The sequence below is a fragment of the Lithobates pipiens genome, unplaced genomic scaffold (assembly GCF_037356315.1).
Source record: "Lithobates pipiens isolate NorthernLeopardFrog02 unplaced genomic scaffold, aLitPip1_a1.2 Scaffold_18, whole genome shotgun sequence".
Lineage (NCBI taxonomy): Eukaryota > Metazoa > Chordata > Amphibia > Anura > Ranidae > Lithobates > Lithobates pipiens.
Window position 1 is genome coordinate 41,322,211 of NW_027507758.1, and position 23,302 is coordinate 41,345,512.

Sequence of the window (23,302 nt, forward strand, 5' to 3'; positions counted from 1 at the left end):
TGGCTTGTCTCTGTCTTCTTCCCCTGCAGGCTCCCTCTGTGTGAGCAGAGCCCTTCCCCCTTTTAAAAAGGGCACATGGAGAGAGGCAAAGCCCAGAAAGAGTGGGAACTGTAGAATTCGTATTAACCTTCCCTAACCTGGGCAGACTAGCTAGTTTACTAACATGGTACATTCCCTTTGCTGGCAGCTGCCTACAGCCTGCCTGTACATTTAGGAGATTTTTCTTCACTTCCTGCTCCATAGCCAAAACAGGAAGTGAGAGAAAATCCCTGCAAATCAAGGAAATCTCTTGAGGACCCCCAGGTCACCAGAACTAGTGTCCCTATTGGAAGATTTCCCCTCTATTACTGTTCTGGGGATAACCCAAAATTTGGGATTTTCTTTCTATTTCAATGACAATGGTAAACAGGACAAATAAAGAGGGTGAATCCCCCTAACAGAGGCACAAATAGCAATAAAAGCTGACGAGGTTGTAATCCCTCTGCACTCTATTCAAAACTTAAAAAAAAAGTTTTGCCCTTAGTTATACTTTAAGCCTTTTTTTCTGGAGAAGTGTGGAGGATTGTTGAAGGTGTAGTTTCTACAAACCGGACAGGCTTTAGATTTTAAGAGGAAAGGACTTCAGCTTCCAGCAGCACAGTGGTGGAGAGGAGGGGAAGTGTTGTAGCTTTCTTGGGCTGAGGAGTAGAAGGAAGAGGGGACGTTTTGCGGAGAGACTGAGGCTGGAGGCTGGAAGTGGACTGCTGCAACTGAGTGAAAGAGGGACACAGTGGCAGCCATATTGGAGCATGGGAGGACGCCCTGAATGCTGAGGACACTGGCCAGGGTACACTTTATTAGTGAGCAGAAGGAGATCCCCCGCTGGCACAGAGTAATAAGAGGCCGTTGGTCAACCCTGCATTACACCTTGATAAAAGAGGAATTGTCTGCAAATAATGCAATGGCAGTGCCTGTATCAGTTCTTAAAAGAAAATGACCTCGAGTGCACCACTATAATGGCTGTTGTTTATTTTCCGGTAAGTCAATCCAGAATTGATATCTTAAAGTGTGTGTGTGTGTGTGTGTGTGTGTATATATATATATATAGCAGCCTTAACCTTTTGGGCTTACCGGTTACCTCCGCTTGGCTTGTTCTTCTACGTCTAGGGGCTCCCAGGGTTGATACCCAACAACTTTGGACGCTGACACCAATAAAGTCCTTTTGAAAGGTTTTTATTTGCAGGGCTAACAGCCAACAATACAGTCTCGTATGGGAACAGAGGGCAAGGGTGAAGAAACTCAGGCACCTTGAACTGCTAGTATAACAAAGTATCTATTACCACCCAGAGAGTAGCCACTCGCAGCTAGGCACTTCAGGGCTGAACAAATCTCTAGCCAGAGATTATGATAATCAGCACGTTGGTTCAGAACTAAAGAAATCTCTAACCTTGAAGAAGTTGTATCTGAAAGCGAACAAGAACCTTTTTCCTCAGTACCTGGAACGTTCTCTTTCTCCTTGACAGTATCCCCAAAGCATCCTCCCAATGTTGAGGGCATGTGGCCTGGTACGGTTCAGGAGAGGGCGCTCTCTCGCCCCCCCCTCTTTTCCTGCGGCCTGCCAGGTTGCGTGCTCGGATAAAGGGTCTGGTATGGATTTTTAGGGGGAACTCCACGCCATTTTGTTTTTTTTAAATTGGCATGGAGTTCCCCTTAAAATCCATACCACAGGTCTGGTATGGGTATTTGGTGGGAACCCCACGTCATTTTTTTTTTTTTTTTAATCAATGACTGTTCTCTGTATTACGGGGAGCTGACAATTCATTATAGCCGCAAGTGATTTTAAATGACTTTTTTTCCTGCAGAAATGACACTTTGTGCAGGGACAGTTCTAAGCACGGGAAACATGCGCCCCTTTACAGGCATACTATACACACCCCCCAGGTACGAAATTTAAAGGAATATTACACTTTTATTGTTTCACTTTAAGCATTATTAAAATGACTGCTCCCGAACACTTTTTATGACAATAACGTGCATATAAGCCTTTAAAATTAGCACTTTAGATTTCTCCCATAGACTTGTACAGGATGTTCCGCGGCTTTTCGAATTTGCCGCGAACTCCCCAAAATGTTCGCTGTTCGACTCAAACTCAAAGCTCATCCCTAGTGGCCCGTGTGAATGTCGCCCTTACATTGGTGGTCAGTGTAAATCCCTCTTTACATTTATGATTGCTGTGAATGCATCTATTACATCAATGGTCAGTGTAAACCCATATTACATTAGTGGTCAGTGTAAACCCCTATTACATTGATGATGGCCAGTGTTAAAACTCCTCTTTATATTGGTAGTTGGTAAAAAAAAAAAAAAATCAGCATTGTCATCGATCACACTCTCCCCCCCACCCCAGCACTGCCACTGATCCCACGAGTCCTAGGATCCCTAGGAGTTTTCTGTCTATTGATGGGTCCCCTCACCTCCGCAGTCCATGGTGTGCAGGCAGTGAGGAGATGATGTGCAGTAACCTCTAGCAACCAGTGAGCAGTATTGATGAACAGTGATCTCTAGCAACCAATCAACAAGCAGAAATCATGTGCTGTAACCTCTAGCAACTAATCAGTGAGTCGTAATGTGTGCTGTGAACTCTAGCAACCAGTCAGTGAGCTGTAATGATACACTGTAACCTCTGGCAACCAAATGCAATCGCTGCCTGTTCTGATTCAGTAAACGGGTTTTGAGTCTAGCTGCTATTTATTGTATGTCTCAGAGCAGATGGAGAGCAAAACAGCATGGAGAGTCCAATCAATATTAAAGACGGCCCTGCTGCTGCTTCTGGATCATCACGAGGAAGCAGATACACTGACACTGTGCATGGCATCAGTGATCTGCTGATTGCTGGTGTAATGCTTTTCAGGCTCCTGCAACAAAAAATAATAAATGCACCTTTTTTTTACCTTCAAAAAAATTTACATTTATTATTTTTTCAGAAAAAGTGAACTTATCCCTCGAAGTTCTCCAGTGACATGATGCCACCGTTGGCAGGGCTTCAATCTTCACCCTGTCTTCCTTTTCGGGTCCACATCCTGGGGCCATCTGGTTAGCCATGTGGCAATAATGTCACTCCCGCGCATGTGTGCGGGTGCCGCTATTAATGGCACAGGACTCTGAAGGAACGGCACGGGTATGCGATTCCTTCAGATCGCATGTGCCGGTGACGTTGCCGGCCCATTCACAAGTAAATTCACTGTGCACTGTTTAGAAGATATTTACTGTACCTTTAGGTAAGCCTTATTATAGGCTTGTTGTTGTTCAGACGTTTAGTCGTTTCTGAATCTTCTTCCCCCCATGGCTTCAGCCCTGACTCCACCCCCTTTTCCCTGCCGATGTATACCCCACCTTTTTAATGAAGCGCCCATGAAATGCAGCCTCACGGTGCCCCTCAAATGCAGCCTCACCAGCGCCCTTCAATGCAGCCTCACCAGCGCCCATCAATCCAACCTCACTAGTGCCCATCAATGCAGCCTCACCAGCGCCCATTTAATGCAGCCTCATCAGTGCCCCTGAAATGCAGCCTCACCAGTGCCCATTATGCAGCCTCACTAGCGTCCATCAAATGCGGCCTCACCAGTGCCCATTAAATGTAGTCTCACAAGTGCCCATCAATGCAGCTCCACCAGCGACCTTCAAATGCAGCCTCACCAGCAACCATTAAATGCAGCCTCACCAGCGCCCATTAAATGCAGCCTCACCAGTGCCCATCAAATGTAACCTCACCAGGGCCTATCAATGCAGCCTACCAGAGCCCTTCAATGAATGTTTGCTGGCTTCCATTTATTCGGGAGTCGGGACACAGTCCTCTCCTCTCTGCTCCTCCTGGCGTCCCATACAGGGCTTGTGCAAGGATTTTTGACACCCTAGGCGAAACCTCATTTTGCCGCCCCCCCTTGGCTGCACCACTGATTCCACCCCCTTTTCCCTGCCGATCTATACCCCACCTTTTTAATGAAGCGGCCATTAAATGCAGCCTCACCAGCGCCCATCAAATGCAGCCCCACCAGTGCCTATCAAATGCAGCCCCACCAGAGCCTATCAAATGCAGCCTCACCAGCGCCAATTAAATGCAGCCTCACCAGCGCCCATCAGTGCAGCCTCACTAGCACCCATCAATGCAGCCTTGCCATCACTCATCAAATGCAGCCTCACCAGTGCCCATCAATGTAGCCTCATCAGTGCCCATCAAATTCAGCCTCACCAGCGCCCCTCCAATGCAGCCTCACCGGTGCCCCTCCAATGCAGCCTCACAGGTGCCCCTCCAATGCAGCCTCACCGGTGCCCATCAAATGCAGCCTCTCCAGCGCCCATCAATGCAGCCTACCAGAGCCCTTCAATGAATATTGGCTTGCTTCCATTCATTCGGGAGTCGGGACACAGTCCTCTGTCGTTGCTGCGCCTCTGACACTATGTGCAAATGGAGTAGCGGCTGCCTACTGATGCTGAGACTTATTTGCTTGCTTCAGAGAGAAGAGAGTAGGAACACCAGTGGCCGGGCACCCTAGGCAGCAGGGTGTCATAGGCGACTGCCTAGTTTGCCTAGCGGTAGCCCCAGCCCTGGTCCCATAGGATCGCCTGACTTTTTGGCCAATTGGGAAACGTGTTTCATACCTGTTTTCTGATTGGCCGGGAGGAGGATCAGTGTTGCAACAGTAAATACTCATTCGCTGTTGCATCACACCTGGATGGGCTCAGATCGCATGCTCTGTGACCCAAGTCCATGCTATTTTGAAGCCTATTAGAGTCTATGGCTCGAATCAGGTGCTTAAAAAATGCCCGCTGCTGTAATTTATATGCCCGGTGACCCCAAAGGGCATACCTCACAACACTTTGAGATTGGAATGAGGGACACCTACTACCAAATGTATGTAGGCATAGGACACGCCCCCTGCCACATGCCCTTAAAGGAGAATTACCAAAAAAAGGTTAATTAAATCCACAAGGATTTTTTTAATCACTACTATTCCTCTGTATTGGCTTTTAAAATGTACAAATGCAGCATATTAGATTTTGGATGGAAGGTTTAGCCCTGGGGAACACTTTTTGAAAGATAAAAAGTGCATTATGTACTACTATATAGATCAGACCAAAATGAGGGACAAATGAGGAGGAATGAAGGACAGAGGGACAGTGCTCCAAATCAGTGACAGTCCCTCGAAATCAGGGACAGTTGGGAGGTATGCCAAAGGGGCTGGACACGTGAATAGGGAGCGGCAGTGGTGGCCGTAGATAGGGGTGCATATAGGGGTGGAGAGGAGAGAGAGAACGGTGCCTGGGCGCCCCTAATGGACGGGCCGCCACTGCCTATAGGTAAATATCAACCATAGGAGTTTACTCCCACCTCAACAGACTCTTTAACTACTTCTCACCCGACCAATGTACATAAACGGCCGAGTGGGCGCTCTCTCCTTCTGAGTGGACGTTCAGGAACATCCCTTTAGATGCGCTTGTGTCACCCGAACACAGCACATCTCCGATCGGTGGGAGAGCCTTGTGATTGGCCCTCCTGATCACATGAAGCCGTGTCCAATTACAGCTGTCATGTGATGTAAACACAGAGCCGGTTGCTAGGTAATCGTCTCTCCTCTCCTCACACAGAAGTTGTAGGTGAGGAGAGGAGAGCGGATCGCTGCAGCCGCCTGGTGATTAGTGAATATGAGCTGTTTTTTTTACAGCTTTTTACTCACTGATCACCAACCTAGTGTCACCACACAATGTAAAGCACACATGTCCCACACAATGTCCCCAAATAATAAAAACACATGTCCCCCACATATGTCCCTCTAAAATCACATGTCCCAATGATCATCTGCACACATCTGCACATGATCATTTGCGTACATCTGTCCGTGATCACACAAACCAATTATTATACACTTAATGGAAAAAAAAATTACGAAAAACATGTAGCAGAATACATTTTCGCTTAAATTTATGACAAAATGTGATTTTATTGGATTTCTTTTAAAATAGAAGAAAATATTGTTTTTTTTTCCTCTCTTTTTTTCGCTTATATCGCAAAAAATAAAAAAACGGAGTCGTGAATAAATACCACCAAAAGAAAACTCTCTTTGTGCAAACAAAATGATAAAAACTTCATTTGGGTACAGCGTAGCATGACCGCGCAATTGTCATTGAAAGTGCGAGAGCGCTGAAAGCTGAAAATTGGTCTGGGAAGGAAGGGGGTAAAAGTTTCCGGTATTGATGTGGTTAACTACTGAAGAAATATAACTAGTCGTTGAAATGATGGGCTCCTGATGCTTGATGTTTGTACATAAGAATATAAAGTTCATAATAATATTCTGTTTAAAAACGAATGTGTGGGATTAGTGATGTCACATATATTATAAAGCAAAAAAAAAACCCTGAAAAAAATAATTTAAAGATCATTTTGCAATCATTCGGATTGTTATGTGTCCCATCGAATAGAAACTACTTATATAACGGGAATATACTGTGTAGTTGTTTCTATACTCCACATTTTATTGTGATTGTTGGCAACATGTAACACCATGTTTCTGCTATAAAGATGCTATGTATAGAACGATATACGGTAAGTGTGGGTGAGGAAGACGTTGAGCAGTGACAAAGCAGGTCGCCATGGTGTACACCGAACGATCTAAAATAAAGACTCGTGTCACAGTTGATCAAACAAAGCGACGTGCCACCAAAGTCACATTTGTATTAAGTATTTATAGCGAGCTTCAAGCAGAAGTAAAGCCTGCATTGGATGTTCTTTTATACAAGCATATTATACATTGTTATATTTTTTATATATATATATATATATATATATATATATATATATATATATATATATATATATATATATATATATATATAATATACCTTATCACATTATATATACACTCCACGGCCACTATTTTAGGTACCCCTTGCTAGTACCGGTATAGATTCACCCAGGTGTTGGAAACCCAAAGGTGCTCTATTTGGGGTTGCCACCTTTTCTGCAAGTCAAACCCGAACACTTTAACGGCGCTCAGCAATTTTTAATTTTTTTTTATATTATGAACTATATATATATTTTGCTATTAAATAACATTTCTAATCATATGAAATTAATAACAAGAGTCCCCCTTTACATCTGAGTCCACAGAGTTCCCCTTTTACATCTGAACTCTGCAGACTCTGATGGAAAGGAGAACTCTGGAGACTCTGAAATAAGGGATCCTCTGGGAACCCCGAATTTAAGGAGGAATGCTGAGAACTCTGATGTATGGAGAGGAAACACTGTGGCCTCTGGTGTAAAGGGGAAATCTGATGTAAGGGGTGCTCTGAGAACCCTGATTTACCTTAGTGAACTCTCTCAGAGGCAGGAGAGAGAAGGGGGGAGACTTCAGTCACAGACAGGGATGGATGGTGAGCTCACTCACCCCTTGGCAATCAGCACCTCTCATCCAGATGTATCTGAGGCTGCTGGACTTCAAATTTCCAGCCCCCACTTTCCTTTTCTGAAGTACAGCACCGGGGATTGGAGTGTGGGCAGACACAGAGGGGTAGGGGTGGGGGGGAGGTGCAGATCGAGCCCTCTCTCCTCTCCCGTCTGTGAGTGTGTGTTTGGGGGGGTTGTTAGTGCTGGCTTTGGGCAGCGTAAAAGAATGTAACAGTCACTCTCAGCTTAGGCAACTGCAGCCAGCAACCCTGCTGGGAAGCCATAGTCCAGTCTGAATAATGTGTCCGGGTTTCAGGCAGTCTGAAACCCGGACGCATGGTTCCAAACCCAAACGGTCCGGGTGAATCCTGGACAGGTGGCAACCCTAGCTCTATTGGATGAGATGTGGTGACTGTGGAGGCCATTGGAGTCCAGTGACCTCATTGTCCAGTGGTGAGATGATTGGAGCTTTGTTACATGGTGCATTATCTTGCTGGAAGAAGCCATCAGAAGATGGGGACACTGTAGTCATAAAGGGAGGGACATGGTCAGCAGCAATACTCAGATAGGCCGTGGTGTTTAACCACTTGCCTACCAGGCACTTACACCCCCTTCCTGCCCAGGCCATTTTTCAGCTTTCAGTGAACTGTCGCACTTTGAATGATAATTGCGCGGTCATGGTACGCTGTACGCAAACACATTTTTTATCATTTTCTTCACACAAATAGAGCTTTCTTTTGGTGGTATTTAATCACTGCTGGGCTTTTTATTTTTTCCAGAAAAAAAAAAGACTAAATATTTTGAAAAAAAATGTTTTTTTACTTTTTTCTGTCAGTAAATTTTGTAACTAAGTAATTTTTCAACCTTCACTGATGTGCGCTGATGAGGCAGCATCGATGGACACTGATAGGCTGAACTGGTGGGCATTGATGAGGTCGCATTAATATGCCGCACTTATGGGCACTGATAGGTGGCACTGATTAACACTGATAGGCAGGACTGATGGGCACTGTTAGGTGGCACTAATAGACGGCACTGATAGGTGGCAGTGGTGGGCACAGATAGGCAGCACGGATAGGTGGTACAGATGGGCATTGATGGGTGGCACTGATGGGCGACACTGATGGGCAGCACTGACTGGCATGGCTAATGGGCACTGATTGGTGGTACTTGTGGGAAGTGGTGGGCACTGATAGCTGCCACTGGTGGGCACTGTATGCTGGCATTGGTGGGCACTGTATTGTGACACTGAATTTCTTTATTGTAATCGGGGCACTGATGATCAGTGCCCTGATTACATTCCTACATGTCCCCCTGTGAGGAGATGCCGCTGATCAGCTCTCCTCGCCGCACACTCTGTCAGTGTGAGGCGAGGAGAGCTGATTACTGGAATATCAGTGTTTACATGTGATCAGCTGTGATTGGACACAGCAGATCACATGGTTAAAGAGCTGTGGCTCTTTACACAGATCGGGGTCGCGCCGTGTCAGACACACAAGAACGGCTGTTCTAAGATGCCATCATATGATGTCATCCCAGAACAAGAGCTGCACCGCCCCGCCGTCATTTGACAGTGGGCGGGCGAAAACCACTTAAACTGAATGTTGCAGCTGAAATCGACACATCAGACCAGGCAATATTTTCCAATCTTCTCAGTGAGCCTGTGCGAACCGTAGTCTCAGTTTTCTGTTCTTAGCTGACAGGAGTGGCACCTGGTGTGGTCTTCTGCTGCTGTAGCCCATCTGCTTTAAGGTTTGATGTGTTGTGCATTCACAGACGGTATTCCGCATACCTTGGTTGTAATAAGTGGTTATTTGAGCTACTTTTGACTTTCTATCATCTTAAACCAGTCTGCCCATTCTCCTCTGACATCAACAAGGCATTTTCCTCCACACAACTGCCGCTCACTGGATATTTTCTCTTTCTCAGGCCATTCTCTGTAAACCCGAGAGATTGTTGTGTGTGAAATACGTAGACCAGCCCATCTGGCACCAACAACAATGCCACATTCAAAGTAATTTAAATCCCCTTTCTTCCCCATTCTGATGCTCGGTGTGAACTTCAGAAAGTCTTCTTCACCACATCTAGATGCCTAAATGCGTTGAGTTGCTGCCATATGATTGGCTGATTAACGATTTGAGTTAAAAAGCAAATAAACATTGAAAAGGTGTACCTAATAATAAAGTGGCTGGTGGGTGTATAATCTTCGCTTTGTTATCCCCATCCTCCTCTGTCTTTTTGTTATTGCTCATTCACACTTGGAATGGAACATTTTTCAAAGGGTGGATGACAGGCGGTGAAGAAGCGATATGTCACCTGCTCACCACTTGCTTTAACCCTCCGCATTGCACACAGCTGCAGGATGGCTGCGGTGTGGCCCCATTCACTTGAATGGGTCATGTTTATTGGCGCAACCGCCTGCTGAAAGCAACATGGCGTGTTTTTTTTTACATGGTTGCAGCATGTGTACAACCCTGAGTGGCTGCATGCAGTAGTTTAGGTAGACAGTTAGGGGGTAGTAAAACTGAAACTCAACCTCCTGCTTTTACCGCCCTTCCCCTGGCCACCCTTGTAAAGGAGCCCTTAGTGACAGGAGAGTGGTAGGTAGAGGATTTGTGCTTGTAGGGGGTAATTGAGGATGGGGGAAGGGGTAGTTGAAGAGAATTTGTGCAAGAAGTGTTAATGGGAGATGGGGGGCCTAGAGGATTTGTGCTGGGGGTGGATTTGGAGGGAAAGACAATTTGTACTCAAAAGGGGATTTTGTTGGGGGGGGGGGGGGTTTGATAGAAGTGTCAAGTGAGAGGGGCCTATCCGATGGTTGCTGGATCCAGTCTGTGGAGCTGTTTGTCCTCTGGATCTCACCAATACCTCAAACCTGCAATTACTAGGTGCCTGAACTTTCCCTTTATCCTCTGACCCTCTATTGAAGGACTTCCGTGCTTATCCTGAATAAATGTTAAAAAAAAGGACTATAAAAAAAAGGACTAAGTGTCGGATTCAACATCTTTTGGGCTACTTTCTGACGGGACCCCTGAGGACGGAGAGGCGAGCAGGTGAGGTAACGGTAAGCCCAAATAAAACCAGCAGCTCCTTCAGGGGTTAGTGCTACAGAGGGGATGGGAGGTAATGGGCTGCCAAGTAAACAGGAGATCCTCGCTCTATGTAATCTGATGTGAGGCTGCAGATGGGAATGGTTTAGGCTGCATTGATGGGCAATGGTGAGCCTGCAGGTGGGCACTGATAAGGCTGCATTGATGGGCACTGACCCTTATTTTGCTTCAAAGTTCTTTATTTAAATTTTTTTTTTTCCCTGAAACTTCTGTCTTAAAATGAAGGTACGTGTTATACGCCTATAAATACTGTATCTTCTAAACATGCATCATTTATGAAATTTTTACCTGGATGCAGCCAATATACTGTGCTGGATATTCAGAGCTTCATGCCAGAACTGAGGGCGTCAACGAGGCTTCAGCCATTCACACACTTGGAGCCGGCGAACACGGAAGAAAGACCAGGAGAAGATGGCAGCCCTCCCAGCGGTGACAACGCGCCGCTAGAGGCTTTATTCTAAGGTAAGTATTTCATATTGTGCTAATGTGTGATGCATACTAGCACATTATGCAATTGCCTTACAGGTGTTTTTTATTTTTTTTATAACTGCCGTGGTTTACTACCACTTTAAAGAGGGATTTCACTGTAAAAAAAATAAAAAATAAAAAATAAATAAAAGCCAGCAGCTACAAATACTGCAGCTGCTGACTTTTAATAAATGGACACTCACCTGCCCCAGGATCCAGCGATGTCGGCAGCCGAGGCCGATTGCTCGCTCCGCTGCTGCCTCTGCCATTCTAGGTGAGGGAATCAGGAGGTGAAGCGTTGTGGCTTCACTTCCCGGCTCCCTACTGCGCATGCGCGAGTCGCTCAGTGCAATAGGAATGCTCCGCGCTGTCTCTGGGATCCGTGGGAGTCTATGCCTGGAAGTGGGTGTAAATACCTGTCTTAGACAGGTATCTGCACCCCCCTCCCCCCTGAAAGATGCCAACTATGACACCGGGGGGGGGGGTTCAGATGAGCGGAAGTTCCACTTTAGGTTGAAACCCCGCTTTAAGAAGGCTTTATTGTTCTGTGACATTATATGCATCAAACTGCAGTTCATAAAAACTACCACAAGAGGTCACCCTTCAATTAAAAAGTTAAAAGAACTTTATTTTCCAAATGCTCACTGAAGTTCATTTTCTAACCCGGCCTACAGGTACTTCCAGCTGCTCCAATGCCCAAGTCTGTTATATAAATAAATTCAGCAATTTTTTTTTTTTTTTTTTTGAGCTGTAACACCTGTTGGATATTCCATATTTGAAAGACAGTTGTAACAGGGAATTTTTTTTGGCTAATATATAACCATTTAGGTGCGAACGGTGATGCATTCCCATGGCAGACTATTAAACTTTACCCCCCCCACATATTTAGCTGCCCAGTGGATCCAGTGTTGTCCTGCCTTGTCCTGCTGCTCAGGTGTCACAGCCGGGTCTCCCACCATTATGGTTCTCCTTGGCCAGCTACTTCTTCTGGGTCCAGGCAGCCGACCCACAATGATGCGTGCCAGCTCTGCTTGGCCGTTCTGTGCCCCTATTGCTGCAGCCTCCCTCCTGGGATATGTGGCATGTCATGGCATTCTCTCCTAGGCAAGATTATCTGTGGGGGGGGGGGGGCAAGGTCCCCATTTCGGTCCCTTGGTGTTATGTGAAATTACATAGAACCATGATGTCACCCGCCGATATCTACTGCTGTTGCCGTTGTCTGATTTAACCACTTTAGCTCTGAAAGGTTTTACCACCTTTGTGACCATGCCATTTTTTTTTCCGATACGGCACTGCGTCGCTTTAACTGATAATTGCGCGGTCGTGCGACATTGTACACAAATAAAAATTATGTTCTTTTATTCCCCCCACTCATAGAGCTTTCTTTTGGTGGTATTTGATCACCTCTGCAGGGTTTTTTTTTGCACTATAAACAAAAAAAAAAGACAATTTAAAAAAAAACAAAAATAATATTTTTAACTTTCTGCTTTAAAAACACATCCAATAAAAAAAATGTAAAAAATTTAATTTCTTCATCAGTTTAGGCCAGTATGTATTCTGCTACGTATTTTTGGTAAAAAAAAAAACCCAATGAGTGTATATTGATTGGTTAAAAGTTATCACATCTAAAAAATATAGGATAGATTTTTGGACTTTTTTTTTATTGTTTTTACTAGTAATGGCGGCGATCAGTGATTTTTAGTGGGACTGCATATACTGCCGGCAAAGCGCCACTGAAGCGGGCAGTTTTAACCCTTTTTTCGGCCGCTAGTGGGGGTTAAAACCACCCCGCTAGCGGCCGCTAAAACGATGGTAAAGCGCCGCTAAAAATAGCGGCGCTTTACCGCCGATGCCCGCACCACCCCAGTGTGAAAGGGGCCTAAGCAGTGGTGGAGCAAGATGAGCACGGAACTGGATTCGCTATTTCACATAGTGACACTCCATTCATGTCAATGCACCGTAACACGTGGTATTGTGCTGCTGTGTGGTGGCGCCATCTAGGGCAGTGTGCCAAAATGCAGACATGTATTTTGGCATCAGATATTAGACATGTGCAGAACCAAAAAATAGTTTTGTTTCGATTCATTATTTACATAAATTTGTTTAGTTCTGTCAGGGGAGTAGAGTGATCGTCTGTTCCTAGTGATTAGGAACAGCGATCTCTCTCCTTCTCCAGTCAGTACACTCCCTCCACAGTTAGAAACACCCCCCAGGTAACACATTTAACCCCTTGATCGCCCCCTAGTGTTGACCCCTTCCCTGCCAGTGACATTTATACAGTAATCAGTGGCTATTTTTAGCTCTGACCGCATCGTATTAATGTCATTGGTCCCAAAAAAGGGTCAAAAGTGTCTGATCTGTCCACTGCAATATCGCAGTCCTGCTAAAAATCGCCGATCACCGCCATTACTAGTAAAATGAAATAAATAAAAATGCCATAAATCTATCCCTTTTTTGTACATGCTATAACTTTTGCACAAATCAATCAATATACGCTTATTGCGATATTTTTTTATTTTTTTAACCAAAAATATGTAGAAGAATACATATTGATCTAAACTGATGAAGATTTTTTTTTATTTATTATAGAAAAAAGTTAAAAATATTGTTTTTTTTCCCAAAATTTACATTCTTTTTTGTTTATAGGGCAAGAAATTAAAACCGCAGAGGTGATCAAATATCACAAAAAGAGAGCTCTATTTGTGGGGAAAAAAAGGACATCAATTTTGGGTACAGCGTCGCACAACCGCGCAATTGTCAGTTAAAGCAACGCAGTGCCGTAGCACAAAAAATAGCCTGGTCATTAAGGGTTCTTAAGTGGTTAATGGAAATCCCCCCAATGGGACACAGAGGGCAACCTCCTCCTAAAAAAAACAAAAAACCTAACATTCTATCTACCGAAGATTGCATTGAATCTTAAATGGTGTTTTTTTAATTTTTTCCATTGGATGGTATAATTAAAGGCAAAATCTTTTTTTTATAGTTTTGGATAGGGGGGAGAGAATTAGAACCCCTGTCAGGTTTTTATTGCTGCCCATGCCTCAGAGTTAGGGAGATTCACCCTCTTTTAGTTGTCTTATGAATCTTATCTAAAAAGAACCATTATGAAGAGAAAACTCCATTTGTTGTTGCCACCATCCCAAATATATTGCATATGGAAAATTAGTACAATCAAGGATGGATAGTCCCATATTTCCAGCCACATGTTGATTTGCACGAGTCTGCTGCTGGGACCTAACTTTTGGGGATCTTGTGAGGGATCTGTCGAGCCTTAAGGATTTACTTTTTACTTGGTGATTAGCTTCATTCTGGACATGTGCCCCCATTTTTGCTCAGCGCCATCCTAACAATCTTTTTTACAAATAATTGACTCCAGGAATGTATTATTGAGCACCTCCAACTATCATCTCCTTCATGTGCCTGAAGGGATATGTCTTGAATCTCCGGGAAACGCGTCGGGCTATAGGAGAAGTGCTTTTTTCTCATATACTATATATGGATATTATGTATCACTTTGTGTATGGTTGTTATCTTTGACCGGTACACTGTTTTATGAAATAATACATTTTCTATGTTTTGACAATATTGTGTCTTCAAAAGTTTGCCCTTAAAGGTCACTTAGTCCCAGGGGTACTCAAGTTCCATATACTTTATTTGTCTTAAATGATCGTTATCATTGAGTGTGAAAGTAAAAGAAAATTCCAAGTTTTTGGGTTGCACCCAGAACTGGAACTAGACCGGAAATCCTAATTGGGGACACTAGTTCTGGTGACAACCAGGCATTCCTTCAATTCCTATTGAGCCTATGTGACAGGAAGTGAAAGGAAATCCCCCCAATGGGACACAGATGGCAAACAAAAAAAAAATGACAGGAGGTATAAGCCCTCCATTACTTTATCTAAAATGAAGACAATGTTTTGCCTTCACTTCTACTTTAACTGCTTAAGGACCGCCTCCTGCACATATATGTCGGCAGAACGGCTGGGCACAGGCACGTACCTGTACGTTAAGTGCCCAGCCATGGGTCGGGAGTGTGGCGACGGCGGCGCGCTCCCGACCCGGTTCTGAGCTCCGCGACTGTGGCCGCGGGACCAGCGGACCCGATCGCCTCTGGTGTCCCGCGATTGGGTCACAGAGCTGAAGAACGAGGAGAGGTCTGTGTAAACAAACCTCTTCCCATGCTTCCTACTGAGCCCTGTTATAGAGAAAGACAATCAGTGACGTCAGACGCCAAGCAACACCCCCCTACAGTTAAAAAAAAACACACACACACACACACTTAACCCCTCCCCGCCCCCTAGTGGATAACTCCTTCACTGCCAGTGTCATTTACACAGGAATTAGTGCATTTAAATAGCACTGATTGCTGTATAAATGACAATGGTCCCAAAAATGTGTCAAAATTAATAAAAATGCTATAAAACTATCCCCTATTTTGTAAACGCTATAACTTTTGCACAAACCAATGAATAATCGCTAATTGCAAATTTTTTACCAAAAATATGTAGAAGAATACGTATCGGCCTAAACTGAGAAAAAAAAATGTTTTTCTATATATTTTTTGGTGATATTTAATATAGCAAAAAGTAAAAAAAATGAATTTTTTTCAAAATTATCGCTCTATTTTTGTTTATAGAGCAAAAAATAAAAACCGTAGAGATGATCAAATACCACCAAAAGAAAGCTCTATTTGTGGGAAAATAAGGATGCCAATTTTGAAGGATGCCAATTTTGTTTGCAAAACACGCGCAATTGTCAGTTAAAGCGACGCAGTGCCGAATCGCAAAAAGGGGCCTGGTCCTTTGGCTGCAAATTGGTCCGGGGCTTAAGTGGTTAAAGCCAGAAACAGCCCGACTAGATGGAGTTTAGCAAAGGTATTTCTCTTACTAAAGCTTTCTTTAACCACTTCAATACAGGGCACTTTCACCCCCTTCCTTCCCAGCCCAATTTTCAGCTTTCAGCGCTCTAGCGCTTTCAGTGACAATTGCGCGGTCATGCTACACTGTACCCAAATGAAATTGTTATCATTTTGTTCGCACAAATAGAGCTTTATTTTGGTGTTATTTATTCACGACTCCGTTTTTTTTTTTTTGCGATATAAGCGCAAAAATAGCGGAAATTTGGAAAAAAAACAATATTTTCTTTTTTCTATTTGAAAAGAAATCCAATAAAATCAAATTTTGTCATAAATTTAAGCCAAAATGTATTCTGCTACATGTTTTTGGTAAAAAAAATTCCGTTAAGTGTATAATAATTGGTTTGTGTGATCACGGACATATGTACGCAAATGATCATGTACATATGTGTGCAGGTGATCACGTACATATGTGTGCAGATAATCATTGGGACATGTGATTTTAGTGGGACATATGTGGGGGACATGTTTTTATTATTAGGGACATGTGATTTTATTATTTGGAGACATGTATGTTTTGGGGACATGAGTGTTTTGGGGACATATGTGGGGACTGTGTTTATACTGTGTGGTGTGTTGTGTGTTTACACTACACTGATGATCAGTGAGTAAAAAGCTGTAAAAAGCAGCCCATACTCACTGATCATCAGCCGGCTGCAGCGTTCTGCTCTCCTCTCCTCAGCGGTGACTTCCGTGTGAGGAGAGGAGAGCCGATTGCCTAGCAACCGGCTGTTTGTTTACATCACATGACGGCCGTGATTGGACACGGCCGTCATGTGATCAGGAGGGCCAATCACAGAGCCCTCCTGCCGATCTGAGATGTGCCGTGTCCGGGTGACACGAGCCGGGTGGGAAGTGGTTAACAACAAAAAAAAAAGAATAAGAAAAGTCATTACAGATGGATTTTAGAAAGGCTGAGCAGTGCGGCATAGCAGAAACAGACAATGTTTACTGCCCTCCATAAAATACAACTTTGCAACAATTACATTATTCACAGATCCTAAACATCAGCAAAACAGCCTTGAAAGTGCTTATAAAAACCTCTTCTCACCTTCACGTCGAGCTTCCTACTGAAAATAAAATATTGGTTATAATGAATATTTATGTACAAAATGTTGCTGTACAATAGGAAAACATTGCTAACTCCAGTTTTACAGTTTCCGAATTTTGTTCCTGAACTATGTAAGTGGCCACCTATTGCAGATCTTAAAGGACCAGTCCACCTGCTGTAAATATATGGGTGATGATGAATAACTGATACAACTATTATGCCGTGTACACACGATTGGACATTCCGACAACAAAACCGTGGATTTTTGTTCGAAGGTTGTTGGCTCCAACTTGTCTTGCATACACACGGTCACACAAATGTTGGCCAACAATTATGAACATAGTGACGTACAGCGAGCCGATAAAAAGGAAGTTCAATAGTCATGTGATATCTCCATTTTGAACGCTAGTTTTCCGGCTCCTACTTGATTCCGTGTAATGTTTATGCAGAATCACTGTGACTCTTAACCCCTTTCTCCTGATGCATGCTGGGGGAGGGGCTGTACCAGGAAGTCATGCACAGTATATGTGGGACTGGAAGCAGCAGCATGATACTTAGAGGGAGATCTGTTGTATATGACTCCTCCATGTAAGAATGTACATCACTTTCTGAGCGAGTAATAAACCCTTCCCTGGTTAATAAATGCATCCAGCCTGTGTGTAACTTGCTGAGCAGACACTGGCAGCATTGCTAGCAATACCCTGAGAGACCCTGTGTCAAAGGGAGATAACACTGAGCATGCGTGAACTTTTGTGCGACAGACTTGTGTACACCCGATCGGAAAATCCGACAACAAAGTTCTGTTGGCGGAAAATTTGAGAACCTGCTAGCCAACATTTTTTGGTGGAAAGTCGGCCGATATACACGGTCAGACTTTCAGCCAACAAGCTCCCATCCAACATTTCCCATCGGAAAGTCCGATTGTGTGTACACGGCATTAGTGTTACTATGGAAACAGGAGTATGTCAATGCAATGCAAAACTCCTATTTACAGTGCCTTGAAAAAGTATTCATACCCCTTGAAATTTTCCACATTTTGCCATGTTACAACCAAAAACTTAAATGTATTTTATTGGGATTTTACATGATAGATCAACAAAAAGTGGCACATAATTGAGAAATGGAAGGAAAATAATAAATGGTTTTCAAAAAAATTTACATATAAATATTTAAAAAGTGTGGCCTGCATTTGTATTCAGCCCCCTGAGTCAATACTTTGTAGAACCACCTTTCTCTGTAATTACAGCTACAAGTGTTTTTGGGGATGTCTCTACCAGCTTTGCACATCTAAAGAGTCACATTTTTGCCACATATTCTCAATTGGATTTAGGTCTGGACTTTGACTGGGCCATTCTAAAGCCCCATACACACGATCGGACTTTGTACAAACTTTCCCGTGGACTTTTGTACAAAGGGCGTGGTCCACAAGTTTGTATTGCATACACACGGTCGGACTTTTTGACAACAAACACGAACGTAGTGACGTCACAACGTACTGACGCCACTTCAAAAGAGGGACGTTCAATGACTCCAGCGCCACCTTTGGTCAACTTCTGTATTGTAGTCCGATCGTTTGCATTGGTTCTGAGCATGCGCGTTTGTACCTTGTACAAAAGTCCGATGCTTTTGCATACACACGGTCGGACTTTGCTCCATCGGACTTTTGTTGCCAGAAAGTTTGTCCGTTCGCACAGCCAACAAAAGTCCGATGAAAACCGAAAAAGTTTGTCCGATGGAGCGTACACACAGTCGGATGTTGCTCCAAAACAGCTAATTTGCATGTTTGTTGTCAAAAAGTCTGACCGTGTGTACGGGCCTTTACACATAAATATGATTTGCTCTGAACCATTCCATTGTAGCTCTGGTCGTATGTTTAGGGTCGTTGTCCTGCTAAAAGGTGAACCTCCGCCCCAGTCTGAAGTCTTTTGCAGACTCTAATGCCGCGTACACACGACTGGTTTTCCCGTCGGAATAAACTCTGAAGATTTTTCCGATGGAGTTCCGCTGAAACTGTCTTGCGTACACATGATCATACCAAAGTCCGATCGTCAAGAATGCAGGGACGTACAGCACGTACGATGGGTCTAGAAAAAGGAAGTTCAATAGCCAATAGCCTCCGTCTCGTACTTGCTTCAGAGCATGCGTCGTTTTTGGTCCGTCGGAACAGCATACAGGCGAGCGTTTTTCCTGATAGGAATTGGTTCTGTCAGAAATATTTTAAACATGTTATTTCTAGGTCCGTCAGAATTTTCAAAAAAAAAGTCAGATGAGGCATACACACAATTGGAATATACAATGAAAAGATTCTGTCTGACTTTTTCTGTTGGACATTCCGCTCATCTGTACGCAGCATTAGTTGGGCCCCCAGACACTTTGAGAATTCAAAAAGAGATTTATTTTCTGTTAACAGAACTGGGGAGAGAGGGTTAGGGGCCTGAACACCCTTAGGCAGATGGAAAATACTTGGCAGACTCCGAGACAAAAATAGGAATAGAAGAACAGCTATACAGTTCAAGGACCTTTAAAGAGGAAGTAAACCCTGATGGGTTTACTTCCTCTTTCATTCTCTGCAAAGGCAAAGCATAATGGACTACTATGCATCGCATAGTAGCCCATTATGTGTCACTTACCTGACACAGGAGCCAGCAAAGTCGCCGCTGTCCCCTGTAGTCCGCCGCATCCATCTTGCTGGTGGTGTCTCGCAGCTCCGCCGCTGTCATTCAGCGAAGCCGCGATGACGTCACTCCCGCGCATGCGCATGGGAGTCGACACACGCGGCAGCTCCATTCTTGGAAATGCTGCGCTCAGTGCGCCTGCGCGCCGCTGTCTACGGCGCATGCGCCGTAGACAGCGGTGCCCGTTTTCGGGAAAATATCTCCTAAACCATATAGGTTTAGGAGATATTGCTTGGACCTACAGGTAAGCCTTAATCTAGGCTTACCTGTAGGTCAAAGTGGTTTGTAAGGGTTTACAACCACTTTAAGCTGAATTGCAGCAAACTCTATCTGTAGACCGCTGTCTCCTATAGCAACTGATCTGGTAACTTCAACTTCAGTACGAATCGCAACTCACAGTATCCTGTTCTGGATCCTCTCACTGAGCTCCCAGTCTCTCACTAGACTCTTCAAATCCCAGCCGCTACTGGATCCCTTGAGCTCCTTTACAACTATCCCACTGTGGCTTCCAAGTGTCACCAACACTGTCCCACTGGGTCCCTGACTTTGCTCTTCAGCTAACCTGCTGAATCCTCTGCAAGCGTCAGCCATTCTGTTCCGCTGGGTCCCTAGCTTGACTCTGCTGAGGCTTTCCTAACTTAGTTATCCTTGCTATCTGGGTTCTTTGGACAGAGTTTCGTAACTCTCTTTGGGCCAATAAACCACACGGGGTGAATGCTTGTAATCTGGCCAAAAATAAATACAGGTTGGCATCGGGGCAGTCCACATGGCTAGAGCCATAGACTGTTCAATGCAAGGAGGACGTGTATTCCACTGAAATGGAAACAATCCTAACCACCCTCGATGGCCTTTTGGTTCTCATAAATCCAAAATCTTTAGTCCATGGAAAATCTTATTCCTTCTCGTAATTATAAAGGTGCATAGCTCCCATCTGTCCCTGACTTTGAGGGACTGTCCCTGATTTGGAGCAATGTGCCTCTGTCCCTCTTTCCTCATTTGTCCCTGATCCATATAATTGTATACAAAATGCACTTTTTTATTTTTCAAAAAGTGTTTCACAGTGATAAAACTTTCACCCAATTTCTAAATTGCTGCATTTGTACATTTTAAAAGCCAATATAAAAGGAATAGTAGTGGTAAAAAAAAAATACTTGTAGATTTAATTAACCTTTTTTTGGTTAATTCTCCTTTAGGCTCGATTCACATCTACGCATGTTGCTTTTGAGTGTTTCTGCAGTGCCTTCTGCGGTGCTTGCCACCTTTTTGGACACGCATTTTTACCATGATTTGCGGGTTTTTTTATACTGTATGTAGATGGTTGCTAAGGAGGGGGCCGCCGCATCCCTAACAGCCAATGAGTCATCAGCTGTCAGCGGCTTCCCGCTGAAAGTAAAAAAAAAAGAATTGCCGGTTAAAAAAAAAATTGTGAAAAAAACAGTGTGAGGCCCCACCCCCAGGTCCATACCAGGCCCTTGGGTCTAGTGGATTCAGACGGGACTCCCTCACGCTAAATTTTTTTTAAAAATGTCGCGGGGGTCCCCCCCAAAATCCATACCAGACCCTTATCCGAGCATGCAGCCCGGCAGGTCAGGAAAGGGAGGGGACGAGCGAGTGCCCCCCGCCCCTCAACCATACTAGGCTGCATGCCCTCAACATGAGGGGATGGGTGCTTTGGGGCAAAGGGGGCCCCACGGGGCTCTTGCTTCCATGTTGATTGCGACAAGGGCCTCTTCCCAACAAACCTTGCCAGTGGTTGTTGGGGTCTGCGGGCGGGGGGCATATCGGAAATCTGTAAGTCCCCTTTAACAAGGAGGCCCCCAGATCACGGGCTCCCCCCCTATGTGAATGAGTATGGGGTATAGATGTACCCCTACCCATTCACCAAAAACTTAATGTAGTGTTAAAAAATACAGTAGACAGTTTTTGACAAGTCTTTTATTAAAATTGTCTTCTTCTCCGCTTCTTCCTCCGGTCTTCCTCCATGTTCTGCATCTTCCTCCCCCGGGCTTCTCATCCTCCTGCTGCTTCTTCTTCTTCCGCTCTTCCTCTTTCTTCTGTCTTCTTTGTCCGGTGTTCTTCTTCCTCTGCTGCCGCTCCCAGCAGTGCAGTTGCTGTAGATCTGAGGGGGACATGCAAGGAAAATAAAAAAACAGCATTTTAGCTTCACATGATTGGATGATAAAATCAGCAGAGTTTCCTCTCATTTCAGATCTTCCCCTTAGATCTAAAGCTAATGCACTTGAAAGTGTACTTGTAGTGAAAAGTGGATTTGCCTTTAGTAAATAACCCCGACAGCCGCTGATCTCAGCAATATGTGTTGTGAGAATTTGATGGGAGTTCAATGTAAAATTAGATTCGAATTTCAGTCCAAATTTCCAAATGTTGAAGCATTTTGTTACGTTATTCGGAGCGTTCGGTAAAATTTGTTTATATTGTAATTCAAATTAGGGTATTTGGATATCTCCGAATAACAAAAAATGTATCTGAATATTAATTCGGAAACAAAACGAACTGCACATTGAGAATATTGGCTGATGCTATCTTTGACCTTTAGCCCCCGTTCACATCAAATCCAACTTTTAAATTTGTGCGACCTCATTTGAAGTCGCATGATTTTAAAGCTGCAGATCAGTGTGACTTTGGGTGCGACTTGGCTGTCAATCTGTGCGACTTCATGCACAGAGGTCTATGCAAGTTGCATCTGAAATTGCAAAAAATAGTGCAGGATCCTTTTTTTTTTTTTTCCCAAATCGGTGCAGCGTCACATTGATTTGAACTGTTCCATTTCTGACAATAGGGTGTGATTGTCAAGGGATTTGGACTAGTTAAATCTCATGACAAGTCACACCGGTGTGAACGGGACTTAATGCCAGATGGCTACTATCTGCTTCATCTGTATGAATACGTCCAACTCCTCTTGTATAACATATGTCCAGTCATAATGATCTATGGTCTGTCTTTATTCATTAAAGCGAAGCTCCATCCAAAAAGGGAAACTCCGCTTGTTGGCTACCCCCCCCCCCCCCCCCTCTGCTGCCACATTTGGCACCTTTCAGGGGGCAGCGGATACCTGGCAAAACTCCCACTTCTGGGTAAGATTTCCGCAATTATTGTGTGGCGATGTACGAAATTTTCGGCCCCTCCTCCTTCCCTTCCGCTGCCTTCTGGGAGGCACACAGGTCCCAGAAGATAACGGGACAAGTCCGAAAGTGCAGCGTGACTCACGCATGCGCAGTAGGAAACAGGCTGTGAAGCTGCAAAGGCTTCACTTCCTGTTTCCCTTGGTGAAGATGCTGGTGCCTTCACCAGGAGCTGATGGATGGATTGGCTTGGGGTACCGACATTGCACGATCCCTGGGCAGGTAAGTGTCCTTATATTATAAGTCAACAGCAGTGACGGCCCATGCACTGTGGGCACACGGCCGCCACCCCTCCCCCCATCCATGCCCCATTCAGGACGCCAGACGCATGGATTCCTATGGTGGGGGTGGTATATTTTGAAGAACCTGATTAGAGACAGAGGCTCTAATAGACTACAAAATAGGATGGGCTCAGGACGCAGAGAGTGTGCCCTGATCCCATCCAATTGTGTGACAATAGCAAATTAATTTTCGCTATTTTCACACTAACCTTCCTCCCAACCAATCAGGAGGCAGGACGTCA

General features: G+C 44.4%; 1 protein-coding gene across 4 annotated transcripts in view; it reads right to left on the minus strand.

The window, feature by feature from the left end:
- LOC143987091 (uncharacterized) overlaps positions 1-23,302 on the minus strand; it is a 91,140-nt gene that overhangs the window by 29,108 nt on the left and 38,730 nt on the right. For 3 of the 4 annotated variants that reach the window (XR_013276593.1, XR_013276595.1, XM_077485620.1), the window contains one exon: positions 18,009-21,758. The exons of the other annotated variant lie outside the window; for it this stretch is intronic. Coding sequence is in view for 1 of the 3 variants with exons in the window: in XM_077485620.1 (XP_077341746.1) it covers positions 21,540-21,758 (219 nt within the window). In the remaining 2 variants the exon portion in view is untranslated. Of the gene's footprint in view, positions 1-18,008; positions 21,759-23,302 lie in introns of those variants that run through there. 4 annotated transcript variants of the gene reach the window in all.